This window comes from Diceros bicornis, chromosome 15, assembly GCF_020826845.1.
Source record: "Diceros bicornis minor isolate mBicDic1 chromosome 15, mDicBic1.mat.cur, whole genome shotgun sequence".
Lineage (NCBI taxonomy): Eukaryota > Metazoa > Chordata > Mammalia > Perissodactyla > Rhinocerotidae > Diceros > Diceros bicornis.
Genome location: NC_080754.1, coordinates 9,336,067 through 9,352,985, shown reverse-complemented (window position 1 = coordinate 9,352,985; position 16,919 = coordinate 9,336,067). Strand labels below are relative to the sequence as shown.

Below are 16,919 nucleotides of genomic sequence, written 5' to 3'. Positions count from 1 at the left end.
GCCGGCCCCTGTTTAGTTTTATAAGAAACCGCCAAACTGTCTTCCAAAGTGGTTGTACCATTTTATATTCCCGTCAGCAATGAGTCAGAGTTCTTGTTGGTCCACATCCTTGCCAGCATTTGATGAAAGGGTGGAAAGCGAAACCATGGATGGGGGGGACTACTGTATAGTGGTGTCTCATTTGAATTTGCATTTCCCTGATCACAGATGATGTGCAGCGTTTTTTCCTGTGTTTATTTGCCATCTGTATATCTTTGGTGAGATATCTGTTAAGGTCTTGGCCCATTTTTTAATCTGATTGTTAATTTTCTTATTGTTGAGTCGTCAAAGATCAGTTGACTATTTTTATATGGGTCGGTTTCTGAGCTCTCTATTGTGTTCCATTGATGTATTTGGGTATTTTTTTTGCCAGTACCACACAGTCTTGATTACTGTAGGTGTATAGTGGGTCTTGAAGTCAGGTAGAGTCAGTCCCTCAACTTTGTTCTTCTCCTTCATTGTTGTGTTGGCTATTCCAGGTCTTTTGTCTTCGTATAAACTTTGGAATCAGTTTGACAATATCTACAAAATAACTTCCTGAGATTTTGACTGGGATTGCACTGAATCTATAGATCAAGTTGGGAGGACTTTTCTTTTTCACTCAAGAATTTTTCCCTAAATTCCTACAGATTAAGTCTTCTGGAAGTGTGATTGTGGATAGCGGGAAAGGATTGTATTGCTCTTACACCACATTCCTCATATAAGCTTCTGTTTATTATCAAAAAGGGAACAAAGATACAGGTACTCCAAAATAGACAACATATGTCACTCATACTGTAAATTACATATGGATATATATGTGTGTGTGTGTAAATGTTTCTCTAATAGATACCTTCTGAATAATATTCTGTATAGGCTGTTACTTTAAAGGTGTTAGATTTTGTTATGTTCACAAATTAATATGAGAAAAGAAGAACCAAGAGAATAGTTAGTCACAAGGGAAATAAACTTAGAAAATTATATTTTATGTGATAAGTTTTATCAATGTCCTTCATTAATTTTCATGCATTTAGAGAAAAATGTTGACCCTTTAAGAGTCCTTCTCATCATCCTTATAATACGTGTATCTACCTTGTTCAGATATGAAAATTCATTAAGTGAAAATCTTGTCAGAAATATTATGAAGTTGACTTTGATTATCTCTGGGATTGTCAGAACTCTCATCTTATTAGTAATTGGAGAGGTTTTCTCTTATCCGGTTTTTAGTAATAGCCTGACTGGGTTTGAAGTTTCTTACCAAATGTTTTGCCATTTCCATAATAATGGATCTTATTAAAGCTTTTACAAAATCACTCTTTAAAAGGTGTGGATAAAATGAAGAGTGACTAAAAATAGGATGAGTCCCCGATTATTATTGGTAATTGCTGAGCGTGCTGAGATGGGCTTTTGACTACTTTACTTCTTGGGCCTTTTCTCTCAGGATTTTCTGTCAAAATTGCCAATTCATATTTCTCTATTCATTATGGTAGTCATTAACATCCTGTACTAAGTACTAAAGAATTCTGTAAATTTTGTCAGAGAAATTAAGAATAGCATTTATTCATTTCATAAAGCAAAGGGCTGGGAAAAATTGGTGAATATGTAGACATAAAAGAATCAAATGTGGTCTTCAAATTTCTAGAGCACCAGGATTCCAATTTAAGACGTACTCATCAGCTACCAGTATTAAAGAACTTGAGAGAAATTGTTAGTTAGACAAATATGCTGGTTTGATGATAATACAGGCGGGAATTAAGGTGCCCAGCTTTTGTGTTGTGAAAGGAGCTGAAACGAAAAAAGATAATTTATTCTCAAGTTCTAAAAGCAAGTATAATGCTAGAAAAGAGTGAGAATTACCTAAAATCAAGATCAGGGAATGGAATTATACAAATCAGCTGTCCTGTAACTTGAAAGATGGTTCCATCCTTCCCAACTCTTGCAGTTATCTCTATATAAATGATTTTTTTAATATTGTGCAATAAATTCTGTACAGTTAATTCTTTGTCCACATCCTACTTCCTATACTTTACTAGTTAATTTTTCCGAAGCTTTCCATTTCTTTATCCTAACCTAATAGAGTGGACAGGTAAAGATGGAGTGACAAAGGAAGAAATTCATTTAAGGCAGTGGCAAAAAAACATGATCCTTTTAAGAATCCCTTGATTAATATGCCTTTATTATACTAATTAGATTTTGTTTATTCATTAGGAAATTAAAACGACAAGAGCAGAGATAAAATCTCTACCATAAAATAAGTAGAAGATAAATTGAGAAAAAGTATTTACAACAATTGTAACATGGAGGTTCACTATCCTAATATATAAAGAGCTCATTCAAATCATTGAGGGGTAAATAAAAGAATATGATAGATAATGGAACAAAGAACAGAAAAAGCCAGTAACCCAAAGAAGAAATACACAATGGGGGCCGGCCCCGTGGCTTAGCGGTTAAGTGTGCGCACATCCGCTGCTGGCGGCCCGGGTTTGGATCCCTGGCGCGCACCGACACACCGCTTTGCTGGCCATGCTGAGGCCACGTCCCACATACAGCAACTAGAAGGGTGTGGAACTATGACTTGCAACTATCTACTGGGGCTTTGGGGGAAAAATAAAATAAATAAATAAAATTATTAAAAAAAAAAAGAAATACACAATGGAAATCAATATTGCAATTTTTTTGCTAATTATTTGTCAAAGAAGTTCAAATTTACATATCACCTTGGGCCATTGCGACACCAATCAAGTATCAAACAGAAATTCAAAACTAAAAACACTCTATGCTTTTGAAGTTTGTGCAGTGGTAACCATCACACATGACTGGTAGAGAAATAACTTGGTTTTACAGCAAAAGGGACTTAGGAATATTCATGAACTTTGACCTAGTTATGAGTCTATTATCCTATGCTCAAAAAGATCTATGATTTTTGTTCTTAAAAATTAAAATGTATATGATCAAAGACTTCTTTATATTGTTACTTTATAATAGAGATAAATTGAGAACAGTACAAGTGTTCATAGCAAGGGAATAGTTGTGTAAATATTGGTATATCCATATAATTCACCCTTTAAAATTATATTCATGAAGAATGTTTAATGGCAGCTAAAATTCTTTTGGTATAATGTTAACCAATATAGAGCAAATTAAAAATTGTGTATGTGATTAGGAACTACATATGGCTGTGTAGACGTTTTCAAAACATCTTTATATTTTCCTATAATTCCAAAATTTTATGCAGTGAAATTGTGTTCCTTATAATAAGGGGAAGAAAAGTGAAATGAAAACAGAATTGAAAAGACTCAAGGAGGGGAGTGCCCAAACCAGTACAACTCACTTATTGTGGTGAACAGTCTCACAACATGCAGACCCCTAAACTCAGGAGCCTACTCTCACTCTTCAACTACTCTTCCTCTTACTGTTTGTTATTTCTGTATTTAAGACACTCTCTAGACCAAGATGAAAACATATAAAAATTTGCATTAAACTCAATTTTAGATTTTTGTGCTAATGGTCAGTGTTAATAACAGCAGATAATCCAAATGGCATTTCTATTTGACTTTTGAATGCATTGCAACACTTTAGTCTAATTATTTGTTTAGATATTTGATTTTGTTACTCTTGCTTTGTTTAGGCCTGATAGTGAGAGGAATTGTCTAGGACAACATACGAAATAAGAAGGGTGGGAACATTTTGTTTAAAGAGATCTCCAGTAGAGTTATCTTTTGGTGGTGAAGATGAGCAAGCTTGGGAACTTGGGAGATGTTACAGATGGCATTCTGTCCCTTTGCTGTCAAAATAGTCAGTGTTCCTAACTATATCATCCAAATAAAAATTAAATGCTTTATAGCAGCTTCTATTTTACCATCCTTCATTTAATTTTATTAACCCATAAAGTCTCCACAGAATGGATTAGCCTTATTCTATAATCTGCAGGTAACAATATCAACAGGTGGTGACTGGTGCAAGACTACATGTCATTTTAAAATTCTAGCTGAAACTTAAATATTATAGGAAATATTTGTATATGAAGTCAGATTATATGTTAATTATATGGTTATTAAAAAAAAATCCTTGTTCTTTGTAATCAGTCGGCATTATAGTTTGACAGCCACACTTGTAGTTCACATATTCCAATCAAGTGTGCCCCTATCAACAAAACACTTACCTGTTATTATTCAGGATTTAAATAAATGCTTTCCTACTCTTCTACTTAAGATGTTTCATGTATGTATATTAAATCTGCGTTTGTATACAGAATGGATATTAGTGATTATGAGGAATATTGGGTAAATCAGTAAGAGGTGATTAAGTTAGCACGGTTCACAATCTTAGGATTTAAACCTGAACCAGAGGGTTGGGTCCAGTTTTGTTATTTGTTGTTGTTTTTCCCCAACAACTCTCTTTGTCACCTATCAAAAGCAGTGAAAGATAGATGGCCTGCGTGATCCTGGGGCAGGGATTAGATCTGTGGAGGAAGGCCGAGAAAAAGGCTGAGGGAAATGTGTGATTGTGGAATCTGTGTAGGGAATAGTATAAATCAGTAGACTAAAGATGACTGGCCACATCTCTGTGTCACATCTCGGCTTTAAGGTATTTGTTGTACCTGATAACTACGGAAATTCTGATTCTTTAGAAATCAGAGTCCTTTAAAAGGCAATTAAATATTTAAATATTACAGCTAGAGACAGAGGTATAGTTTAAAGGAAAAATAATTTAGAGCTACATTAAATCAATCTATTTTGCTTTTTATTTTCAGAAGGGAAAAAAGGGCAAACTTTCTATTCTTGAAGTTGAGCTGATAAATTTTGATGTCATGAATTTTCAATGTCTTATCTGAGAAATGAATTATGAGCTGGAGTGTGAAGCATTGTGTTAGGCTTCTTTTCATCTCAGACTTTCAAATAGGAAGGAAAGAAAAACGGCGATTATTCAAATAAATTAAAAGTGACCTTTTATGGGACTGTCTACTAAAACCGTCTACTAAAAATTTTTACAGATGTTCATAGTTAGCATTGAATTTTACCAGCAATAAAAGTTAATGCAAAGTTTCAGTACTCTAATTGCAGAATTGTTCATAGAGATGGCAAAAAGTTCAGCAAAAAATAATGCATTATTATCTAAAGAGCATTCTTAAATTATCTACTCTTACATGGGAATTTTACTATAATTTAGGAGAACTCAGGAAAACGAAAAAGTTATGGTGAATTTAGTCCACATAATCAATAAAGATAAAACATTTTTTGTTGCTTCACATACTAATATAACCTCCATAAAATCCTTCTAACTAAGCCAACTTACAGATACTGTAATGCTTCAAAATGAATTAGTTCTTCAGGAGGACAGTATATAGCCACCTTGAGAACACAATATGAATTGTGCTAAGCAAGATCTGTTTCCATTTACGTTCATAAAGCTGCAGAGAGGGAGCTTGTCTGGAAGTATCTAGAAGTTCAAGGTTATTGCTGCACCATACACATTGGTTTGGATGTCTGTCCTGAGGATTTTCGGTATACCCTTTCAAGATCTAACAAGCCCTTCACCCATTTCAAATCAAATCCATCCTATTATTTAAACAAACTAGGAATTTAGTAACTGCTTAAATATTAATAATTAATGTGGTCTAAAGCAGAAGTCAAGTTCTAATAAAGGTGGGCTGTTGACTCTGTCAGAATTCTCTTTCCTGTTTCAGGTAATGAGGGAAGCAGGAAGATAGCTGTGGAATAAAAGTGCTTGGAGGAGCATAGGTCTTGTTTAGCAGTCTGCATTGTGTGCATCTAGTGTGGAATGATTTCTCTGCAAGTAACTAAGTCAATGAAGTGCTATGTATTCTCTGTATATAAAAAAACATTCTTTGGGACAGGAACTTGTGCATAGCTTTGCTTCTTGAGTGTTTTTTGTAAGGGATAATAACCAGATCAACAAAGCATTTTTATCAGATAACAGTTTTGCTAGTTCTCAGAGAATGCGATTTATGCTAGTGGGAATTGTGGGGAATTAGATGTCCTGTGACATCTCCTGATCTGAACTGCTAGGATTCTATGATGCACATAGCTTTACATCAGGGCATCTTTCCATTCTGTCTGTGATCATTCTGGGATCAGTTTTACTCCATAAGTTTCAAATTTATGACCATGTGGGGCCCCATGATTTTTGGGACAGAATTGTCTTCAAAATCACCGGCTGCGTTGAAATTAGTTTATGACTAGAGAGTTTCTACTTTTTTTCTTCAGTTTAGTAACAATAGAAATTTTTTTTTTGCCTTTTCACAGGTAAGAGATATAAAAAAGAATCATGAAATTACTAAAAGAAAAAGTTCTTAAAATTGTCATGTAAAATTATGTCTAAATTTATTGACCTATTTTAAGTTACTTGGCACTGATTGAGAGAGAGAAAGACTTGACAGTTTAGCAATGTCATGACGATATTCAGGCATATCTGAGGAATGGTCTAGAAGCTTCTGTTTAACTACTCAAATTTATTTATTTATTTATTTATTTATTTATTTATTTATTTATTTATATTTATATATATATATATATATATATTTATTTTGCTGAGGGAGATTCACCCTGAGCCAGCATCTGTGCCAGCCTTCCTTTATTTTGTGTGTGGGTCACCACCACAGCATGGCCACCGCTGGGTGGTGTAGGTCCATGCCTGGTATCCGAACCTGGGCTGCTGAAGCGGAGCATGCCAAACTTAACCACTAGGCCGTGGGGCTGGCCCCGTCAAATTTATTTTTAAAAAGCCTTTACAAGGGAGAACATAACTCCCCACTCCTTAAGTTCATGGTGTGCATAGTAACTTCCTTACAAAGAGTACAGTTTGGAAAAAGGGAAAAAAAGAAGTTTCTTTTACAGAGAAGAAGTGGATAGTCATACCTCTTATGGCCAGCATCAACAGTGATGAATCATATTGGTAGTGAGGACCTGTGGTGTGATGTGGTTAAATGTTACTTTAGCTCCAAGGTCTTCCTTCCAAAAACCCATAACCCTAGTCTAATCATGAGAAAAACATCAGGCAGACTCCAATTTCAGTTAATTAGAAACAAAACCTTACACCGTGTAACTAAGTGTGGAAGTACACACAAACCTATTTTCCCATCTCAGTTAGATAAAGACAGAATGGCTAAATCTTTCTCACTGTTCAAATTAAACTGTCAGTTGTTGACATCGACTACTCTTATAAAGGTGAGTAGTGTTCAGGGGAAAATGGCTTAACAACAAGCTTAAAACTCTTTACAAATACTAGCATTAGGAGACAGATGAATATCAAAGCATGATAGATTAATGTAGTAGGTATAAAAATTGTCTAGATCTCCAAAGAGCTAGTAACTTAGCCTTGGAAAGGACACTGCCTGATATTTCAGAACAGATTATTGTTTATCCTAGTGAGGCTATTTGATTCAATAGCATGGTTCTTATACCAAATAGCAATCAGATTATGTCACATTAAAAAAAAACACTTCCAAAATAGAAAGGGTTACATATGTACAAATCAAAGTACTTTTTATTGGCTTTTTTGATGCTATTTTATCTGCCAGACAAGATGGAAAATGTGTAGTAGCATAGAAATATATCAGTTTTTAGCAGAAATAGAAACTTCCCTAGATTTAGTTGTTTTTAAAGAAAAACATTTAACTTGAGGATTTCTTTTCCATGTGAAGGCTTGGGGAAAAAATAGTGGAGCTTAAACCTGTCTATTTTATTTTGTTTTATTTATTTATTTTTGGTGAGGAAGAATGGCCCTGAGCTAACATCTGTTGCCAATCTTCCTCTTTTTGCTTGAGGAAGGTGGTACCTGAGCTAACATCTGTGCCAGCCTTCCTCTACTTTGTATATGGGACACCGCCACAGCATGGCTTGATGAGTGGTGTGTAGGTCCGCGCCCAGGATCTGAACCTGTGAACCCCAGGCCACTGAAGCGGAGCGTGCAAACTCTACCACTGCACCCCCAGGCTGGCCCCAAACCCGTTTAATTTAATTACACAATTTTTTTTTTAAACCCTGCCTGATTTAATTGGTTTGTAGGAAAGGTTATGCAGTGGATATATATTTTGTATGGAACAAAATGATTTCTAAGTTCTACAATGCTAGAATGTACTACAAATCGAAGACCTGAGAAAACTGTACAATATAGGTAACCAAGAGCAATGTGCATTACTGCATTGTGTGTTTCTGGGTTTCCTCATAAAATGTAGATGGGTTTCTAGAAGAATGTCTGGATTTGATTGTTTTTAAACTATGATATTGCTGTCCTTTTTTCCTAAGCCCTCTCTGCAATATGTAGGAGAAACTTAGCCATTTATTTTTTATGTACTACTGCTCTTGAGGGACAATGTGAGCTCTTTCTGTCTATTAATCAAAGTAAACTGAGTTTATTTTAACAGCTGTTCATGGCAGGCACCTTCTCAAAACTAAATGTCTTCTTTAAGAACTGCAAGGCATACACTTTACACATTAAATAAACATCGTTTTTCTCTTTCAGTGCACTGACAGGCAGAATTCACCAGTCACATCACCAGGATCCTCTCCCCTTGCACAGAGAAGAAAGCCACATCCAGACCCTCTCCAGATCCCACATCTAAGCCTGCCACCAGTGCCTCCTCGCCTGGATCTCATCCAGAAAGGCATAGTTCGGTCTCCCTGTAGCAGCCCAACTGGTTCCCCAAAGGTAAATCAATTTTATTAGAAACACACATGATAATTTTATGTGACAGTTGTCAACTGCTTGGTTTCTTTTATATTGCATTACTCATATTTTTTGTGCTCTTAATTGTTTATGAACAACTTTGATGCGTTTCTTATTTTGTTTATGCTGAGCCCAAGATCATGTCTTGCTGTATTACTGTAAAAGTTACATAAGTATTCAGAGAGAGCACGTCTGTAACAGCCCTCTGATTGGCTAAAATAAATAGCAGAGTAAGTACAGTTATTCCGTAAAATGGATTTAAAAGATCATTATATGTATTAAAATAAACTGCATGCTCTTATCAAATGATATTTTATGCTCATTTTCATAGTGTCAGGACAAGAAAAATATGATGGGAGTATATTTGCATAAGAGCTTAAAGTGTGATAAATTATCACCCCTGTTTCAAGGTGACTCAGAAGAGGAGATTATATGTACTTTTAATACCTGAAGGAATTAATTACAAAGAATTACAATATTTGCAAAGTAATTACATTACTGGTTAGTATTAAAGACATAATTCTAATTCCATGAATTTAAGCCCAAAGTTGGTTTTAGTTCTGTGTGGATTTTTTTCCAGATTCAGTAAGGGCACATCATTTTGCTTTATTAAATACAAGATTTTAAAAATTAATTCCATTTGGTATTATGCTTTATAGTCTAAAATTAATTGGAAGTACAATATTTTAGTAGTATTTGATTTTTCTACATCACAGTTAACATGGTTTTAAGATTATGTTAAGACTCTTTGGAATGTTATTTAGTCAGAATTATGTAAACACACAACACATTCCTTTTTTCTCTAGTGTTTTCTAACAGTAAAGGTACAAGTCATTCATCAGATGAATCATATAAATAAAAATAAAAGTTATAAAAGTCACATAGATTCAGTTCAGGAACATATACCTTCATATTTCCACATAAGAATCAGACTGATGTGTTTTTTCTTTTTTTCATTTTAAGGATTCATAAAATTCAAGTAAGGTCTATAAATAATGCTGCTCTATTATTTATGATTTTTCACTATTCTGGTAATAACTGATAAAACCAAGAATCAGAGCACATTTGCTCCTTGCCATTTGCTCTGTATTTCAGTGGCAGACACGAAAATGACAAAACCAGCGCTAAGTCCTCCAGAGACTTTACAAATTAGGTTGCTCTTTCAAAAAGCAGAAAAACAACAACTTTGGTTGGCTGCTTCTCTCTCTCCTAAATCATGGAAATGTGCAAATAAATTAATTAATGACTCAATATTATTTTAATGTCAACTAGTCAAAATCATCATATAATTTTGATATTCTACTTTTTCCTGTATAGTTTTTATAATCCTAATATTTGAGTTTATGCACTCATTTTCTACAAAAAAAACTCCTTATGAAATATATTTAAATGAATCGTTCATTAAATTTTTAAAATTTCATTAACTGCTGATGAAAAGAAACTTATGTAAAGATGGCATAGAAATCTAATCTCCATTATAGCTTAGAAAACAAAAGCAATAATGTACTAGTCTGGAAATCATTTCAGTGCATGGTACAACTTTTGGGTTTTTTTCCTCTTGTGTCTCTTTAGTCTTCTCCTTGCATGGTGAGAAAACAAGATAAACCACTCCCAGCACCACCTCCTCCCTTAAGAGATCCTCCTCCCCCTCCTCCCGAGAGACCTCCCCCCATCCCACCGGACAATAGACTGAGTCGTCACTTCCATCACGTGGAAAGTGTGCCTTCCAGAGACCAGCCAATGCCTCTAGAAGCCTGGTGCCCTCGGGATGTGTTTGGGACTAATCAGTCCGTGGGATGTCGCCTCCTAGGGGATGGCTCTCCAAAGCCAGGAATCACAGCCAGTTCAAATGTAAATGGAAGGCACAGTAGAATGGGCTCTGACCCAGTGCTTATGCGGAAACACAGACGCCATGATTTGCCTTTAGAAGGAGCCAAGGTAAGAAATATGCAAAGCAGAAGATAAACAGTCTGCTTAAACTCTTCTGATGGGAGGTAATGTAAAAGATTGGGTTTTTTTGGCCTAGTGTGGCACTTCCCTGCAGGTCTTTAATTATCTCCAAGTTATAAATAATCAGCAGCTCATTACAACTTGAACTCAAAAGAAGTTGTCAGGAAGAAGTTTCTAAATAATGATTTAATTTTAATGTGGGACACTAGACAGTTTGCCAGAGATTTATTTCACCTTCGCTTATTTCATCTGCCAAAAATTTTTCCTATTAACAACTTGTTGGGGGGAGAATCAGCACTGTTTTTCTTAACTTTCCTAGTTCTATCCAGTTTGAAAGGAAGTTGTATAATTATAGCATATCATAAAGCACTCATTGGAATTGTTATTGCTAGGATAGCACAACAGAGGCAGCCAGGTAAAATGCACTTCTCACATACCTAAAAAGGCCAAGTCCACTTCACTCTTACCAAGCAAGTCTTCTTCCATAAAACGGAAAGAGACTCTTACACATGTTGAGTTCTAACTTGAAGGATATCACCACTCTCATTTATAGGTCCAGGAAAGAATTTACGTGTACAGGGAACCAAAGGGGCAGCAGCAGAAATCATTGCATTTATGAGTCTTTGTAGGCCCTTAGCAGAGTCGTAATATTTTCTAATATTCTCTTCCATGACATTTTTGACTCTGAGACCAGATTGTTCCCATCTTCCCTCAGCTGAAGGAGGCTTTGCCCCTTTTGAAGACTGTAAATATTAAAGTGAACTCATCTCTGTTGATCTTAAATTGTTATTTTAGGGAGTAATCTATCCCTTCAAAATAATGGCTTGCAGTTGGTGAGTTAATCCTTTAATATATTCAAGAAACAAAGAATAAGTGTGAAGTGTGACATACACAACTCCTGTATGTATGTGTCCCTGTATGTATCCGCATATATGTTTGAAGGTAAAGTAATAATGAAAACTTTGTATAATTGTATTTAACCTCAGTGATATTCTGGGGCAGCCAGGATAGGCAGAGTCTAAACTGTCTAGTATGACATTCAAAACAGGCAAGGAGTGGTGGTGGTTTGCCATGGCTCTTTGTCAATGACTCTCCTTGGTACTTTCAGTCTCCTCATCTATTATATACATGAAGATCTCTAAAGGTTTCCTCCAAGGTCATCTAAATATGATGTAAATGGAAGACAAAGCACTTATAAAGGCATTTTTATAATGTTCTCTGAAAACGGAGAGCTTTTCAGCCTCAAAAGAATGTTTCCACAGCTTAGAATCCTGATTGGAGGGACCTATGGTTCTTTTATTTATTTATTTATATTTGTGAGGAAGATCAGCCCTGAGCTAACATCTGATGCCAATCCTCCTCTTTTTTCTGAGGAAGAATCGCCCTGGGCTAACAACCATGCCCATCTTCCTCTACTTTATATGGGACGCTGCCACAGCATGGCTCGACAAGCAGTGTGTTGGTGTGCACCCAGGATCCTAACTGGCGAAGCCCGGGCCTTCGCAGCGATGCACGTGCACTTAACCGCTTGCACCGCCGGCCCTGGTTCTTTTATTTTTTTTTTCTGTGATTTTTTTTTCCTTTAGCCTCTATTAGTTTTCATTCACATGTGATCATACTTGTCTTGAGAAGAGTGTTGGAAGGGGCTCTGACATGAATTGGCTGGTTATATCTCAGCAGCATGTTACAATTTATTTTCCAAGTGGACTTCAGAAATATTTATAATAATTATCTTAGTCAATTCATTGAAGACCTCTTGTTTCAGGGTTCTTTTACATAATGTGTTATATACTTCTAGCACTAATAATAGGCTTGCTCTTCTAAGCCTTAGAACACTGGCTGTTAATTTTTGTATGGAAAGTCAGAGTTTTGAAAATTAGGGTTATAATTTCTTAGGTTACAGGTATGAAAATTTATTTTTATTATCTTAACTATAGGTATGAAATATTATTAGTGACTTCAGTTATGAATATGCCTTTACTTGTTTTCTATGTGAACTTTATGTCCTGATCATTGATATATATCAATATCCCAAGGAACACTGAGTGAATTGCAAAATTTATCTCTTACTTGAAAAGTGGATTTTAATCTTGTTTTGTTCTATGGAAATAATCCTTATTAATGTTCTTTAAGGTCTAATATATGTTGTATGAAGTAATATTGCAGTGCTTATATTCTCAAAGTTAATTTCATGTTACAACTGGACTTAGCACTTAAAACAAAATTAGACTTCTAAGATTTCTAATTTAATCTAGTTGTTTGACTTCTAAGGTAGATTATAAAGAAGGATTTATATATAGTTAATGTATTAAATGCTATAAAAAAGACCATGTCTCTTCTTTTTCTTCTCTTTTATTATCTTTATGAAGGAAAAATGATTCCACTTCAGTAGACCACAGAGTATATCACAATTTACATAAAGAAGAAAAAGCTTCATTTCTCTTCTCATTTCACTGGTGGGAGACTTAAGAGGCTGGCTTCAGCTAACAACTGACAGAAGACTGAGTCCATCTCAGATCCTGTAGTTCTAGTTTCTGTGATCCTGGGTTGGAGTTTATTTCTCACCTTACCTCTTTGTAGTTCCTCAATCCAGACTGACTTAATTACACATTTTTAAGCACGTTCTATATGTGAGACTCCCCTGGTGTTCGGGATAACCAGAGTCTCAGTGTTTTCTCCTCTTTCAGATTTAAGAGTGTTTTCATAGAAGAGGAACCATTCAACTCCTTCAGGCAGAAGTAAAAATGATAAGGCAAAGCTGATAACTGCATTTTAACAGAACTAAAAATCTTATCATCATAGATCAATCAGGCTCTGCAATCAGACCTGAATTTTACTTCCTGCTCTAGAATTTACTGGCTTTGTGGATACGAGCAACTTACTACATCCCCTCACCCCCAACTTCACTTATTTTCCTTAATTTACAAAATGAAATAGTAATAGTACCTAGTATCTAGAATAGTTACCCTCCAGATATCTAAATCCCCATACCCCTTGGTTCTGGAATAAAACCAAAAATAACAGCTAGACATGGAGTATCAGAAAAAGTTGTAACAGTTGACATTTTCATTCAAAATGGTTGTCGTTTTTTTTTAGAATTTAAAACCAAAATCATCTCATTCCCCCTTCTTCTCTCCTTTTCTTCAGCATGGTTCCTAATGAATACTTGGTATGCTCTGAGTGACTTGGTTGCTGAGGTATTACGGTGCTTAAAGGGATGGTAGAGGGAAAGGGTGTGTGCACGCTGGGGTTGGAGATGGTCACAGGTAGGGCAGGAAGGAGCTTGGAGGAAGAGGACGACATCCCTGATACACAGGGACGTGCAGACAGTTTTTTAATGTCTTTTTCCAGCACTGGCCTTCAACCAAAGGTAGACTGTAGTTTTCTTATTTAAAATAGGATGTTTTTTTTCCTCTTTAGAAGAGTAGTAGTTTTCTGTAGGTAGATAACATACTCACAGTAAGAGAGTAGACAAAGGGAGAGGGAGTGAAGAGGAAAGGGAAATGATTTTGATTAAAAAAAGATTTATATTCTTAATGAAAATGGTAAATGTTACAATGTATTTTCACCTTTGATACCTAGTGTACAATTTTTTAAAAATTTTATCATGGGAGTAAAGGGTTTGGGGACTTAGATATTTGGAGGTTGATGTATTATTTTCACATAACCCATCAATCCCCAAATGTAAGCAAATACGTTTTTGTGTCGAATAGTAACAACTATCATTTAGACTTATTTTCATTAGAGGTAATGCTTAAAATTAAATATTATCTTCTCATTTTAAAGATAAGTAAACTTGGATAATTACTAAAAGTTTAAATTAAAATTAAATATACATATGGAATACCATAAGGGGAATTCATAAACCGAAACCCCTCATAAATAGAGTGACGATTCACTCCCCTTCATTATTTGTCCTCCATCAATGCGCCGGTTCCCAACGTCCATTAGAACCATTGCCCTTTTTATGTGCATCTTCACTAGATAAATGGTAAGGAGAGCAAGAATAAATTAAGTTCTAATTACTCTATTTGGTAATTGTGAAGAGCTCTGAGAGAAAAAGCCCTCTAAGTCATAACTAAAATGAAGGGTGAGAATTTTTTGTGACTTTCATTTACTCCCTTAGGTTTATTTATCTTGTTTTGTGTGTAAGAGATTTCTTTCCTATGGTCTGTTTCCATTCTCTGAAATTCAGGTTGTAGCTACATTAGAAACCTGTTCCTTAATAAATATTTTGTTGGCTAGATATTTATTTATTGTTGTTGTTGGTTGGTTTGTTTTAATTATCCGAGGTGAAGATATTTGCACCAAAATGTTTTAAAATGTCACTGGAAACTTGAAATTTATCTCCTCATATCTAGATACTAGCATTGTGTCCAATTATCTTTATTCGTTCCTCTTGAAAGATTAAGAATACTGCTGTTTCTTATGTGATAAAAACTATCTCCGACTTGTCATGTTACTTCAAGTGACATTCTAAAATGACCCCATACGCAGTAATCTGTTAGATGTCGCTAGATAAATACTTCGAATGATTCCCCTTTTGAGATTGTGGCTTTTGCTCTTTTGGTGGAAAGGCACATGTTTATATGAATGACTTTAAACATATCTATAAATCTCAAGGACTGTTTTTCAGAAAATAAGTTCTCTGTGTACACTGGTTTCATTTCCAATCTGATGCTGTTGAAGGACAAATTATAGCAATATTTTTGGGGTCGTGTATGTGTGGGTTTATATGTGTGGGATGGGGAAAAGGGTTGTGCTTGGGGTTTTGTACAAATAAAGAGGTTTTTCTTAATTATGCTAAGATTATCATGAAAGTATCTGTTTTCCCTATATCTCAAGGATTCCAAATGTTTTAACCTTAATTTTTAGACAATATCTGAATCATAAGAAAACATTTTAAACTTCAAGATTAGGATTAAATGCTATCTTGAGGCATGTGGAAAAATATTAATCTAGGGTAACCTAGAATTCATAATAAATTATGTGATAACTCAGATTATACTTCTTCCACGAGTCTAAACTTGCCCTAATGTGTTCTTATTCCTGCAGCCTGTTTCAGCTGTTTGAGTACTTAGGATGTTCAGGACACGGTGGGGAGTAACACAGTCTAGTGAGGAGGAGACAGGTATACGATTAACTAATAGATAAGGCATAGGAGAAGTATCTGGAAAATATAGTGTGGGATCCCCAAGAAGAAGGAAACTTTCTAATTGAGATGCAGAGTGAAAGAAGGAATAAAGAAAGCTTCATGCAAGAGGGTCACTGGCTATAGACATTAAAAGATTGGTAAGTCTTCTTTTTGTAAACATGAGAAGAAGGGAGAGCATGGAGGTGGGACAATATGCAATTTTGGATAGAGTGTAGGGCCTGGAGAGAGCAAGTGGGGCAGGTCAAACTATGGCAGTGTAGATAGAAACCAGTTATGGAGTGTCTTCTCCTCTACACTAAGTTATCTTTATTTTGAGAGACAGGAGAGAGCTTTTAAAGTTTTTTGGCAGAGGAGTGACAGGATCAGAATATTTAAGTTGGTGGCATTTCCAGTGGAATTGTGGTAGATTTGGGACAGTGAGCTAAGAAGGCAGAAGAAAAAGATGTTTCCTTAGCTGACAGTTAAGGGGGCTGACCTAGGGAGATTTCAGTGTGAACTTCTTCAGTTGATACTATCAGTCTTCACATTTGAGGAACTATTGTTTTCCCGTTAGCAAACAGGCTTCTCAGATTTCCAGAGAACATAAAATATTTATTCTTAGCTCAAAAGGTTGTGACTTACTGCACTCCCTCAATTAGTGGCAGCTAAAGTGATTTTCAATCAAATGAAACGGGTGCAGGTGGGAACATGGAATTCAGAATGAAATAATAAATCTTGTCATCCAGCCACTATCAAATAATAAAAATGAGCGCTTTAAATGAACAGAAATATGAACATCACTTTAGGACTACCTGTAAATTTAGGTCCTTTGCTGTTTGCACATATGTGTAATCTCAGTCTATCGATTAGGAAAGAATTATGAAGAATTACTTGTTTGGTATTAGGCATATTATTAATTCTCAGTATACATTTTAGAACAGTATACAAAATCAGCCATTAAACAGATTGGATGTATTTGCCCAGAGAATTTCGCTAAACTGATGAGTTTGTTCCAGCTGTACCAAAGGAAAGTCACTTCGTTGGTTAGTGCCTCCATCAATAAGATTATCTAAGCCAATCAGCAGTCAGTATTCCTTTAAGCCCTACTGTGTGTAAAGCACGGAAGGAG

The 16,919-nt window shown here is 35.3% G+C and overlaps 1 protein-coding gene across 4 annotated transcripts in view; it reads left to right on the top strand.

The window, feature by feature from the left end:
- CBLB (Cbl proto-oncogene B) overlaps positions 1-16,919 on the top strand; it is a 199,431-nt gene that overhangs the window by 139,338 nt on the left and 43,174 nt on the right. For all 4 annotated transcript variants that reach the window (XM_058555730.1, XM_058555729.1, XM_058555732.1 and 1 more), the window contains exons 11-12: positions 8,503-8,688; positions 10,279-10,644. In XM_058555730.1, the coding sequence (XP_058411713.1) occupies positions 8,503-8,688; positions 10,279-10,644 (552 nt within the window). The remainder of the gene's footprint in view (positions 1-8,502; positions 8,689-10,278; positions 10,645-16,919) is intronic.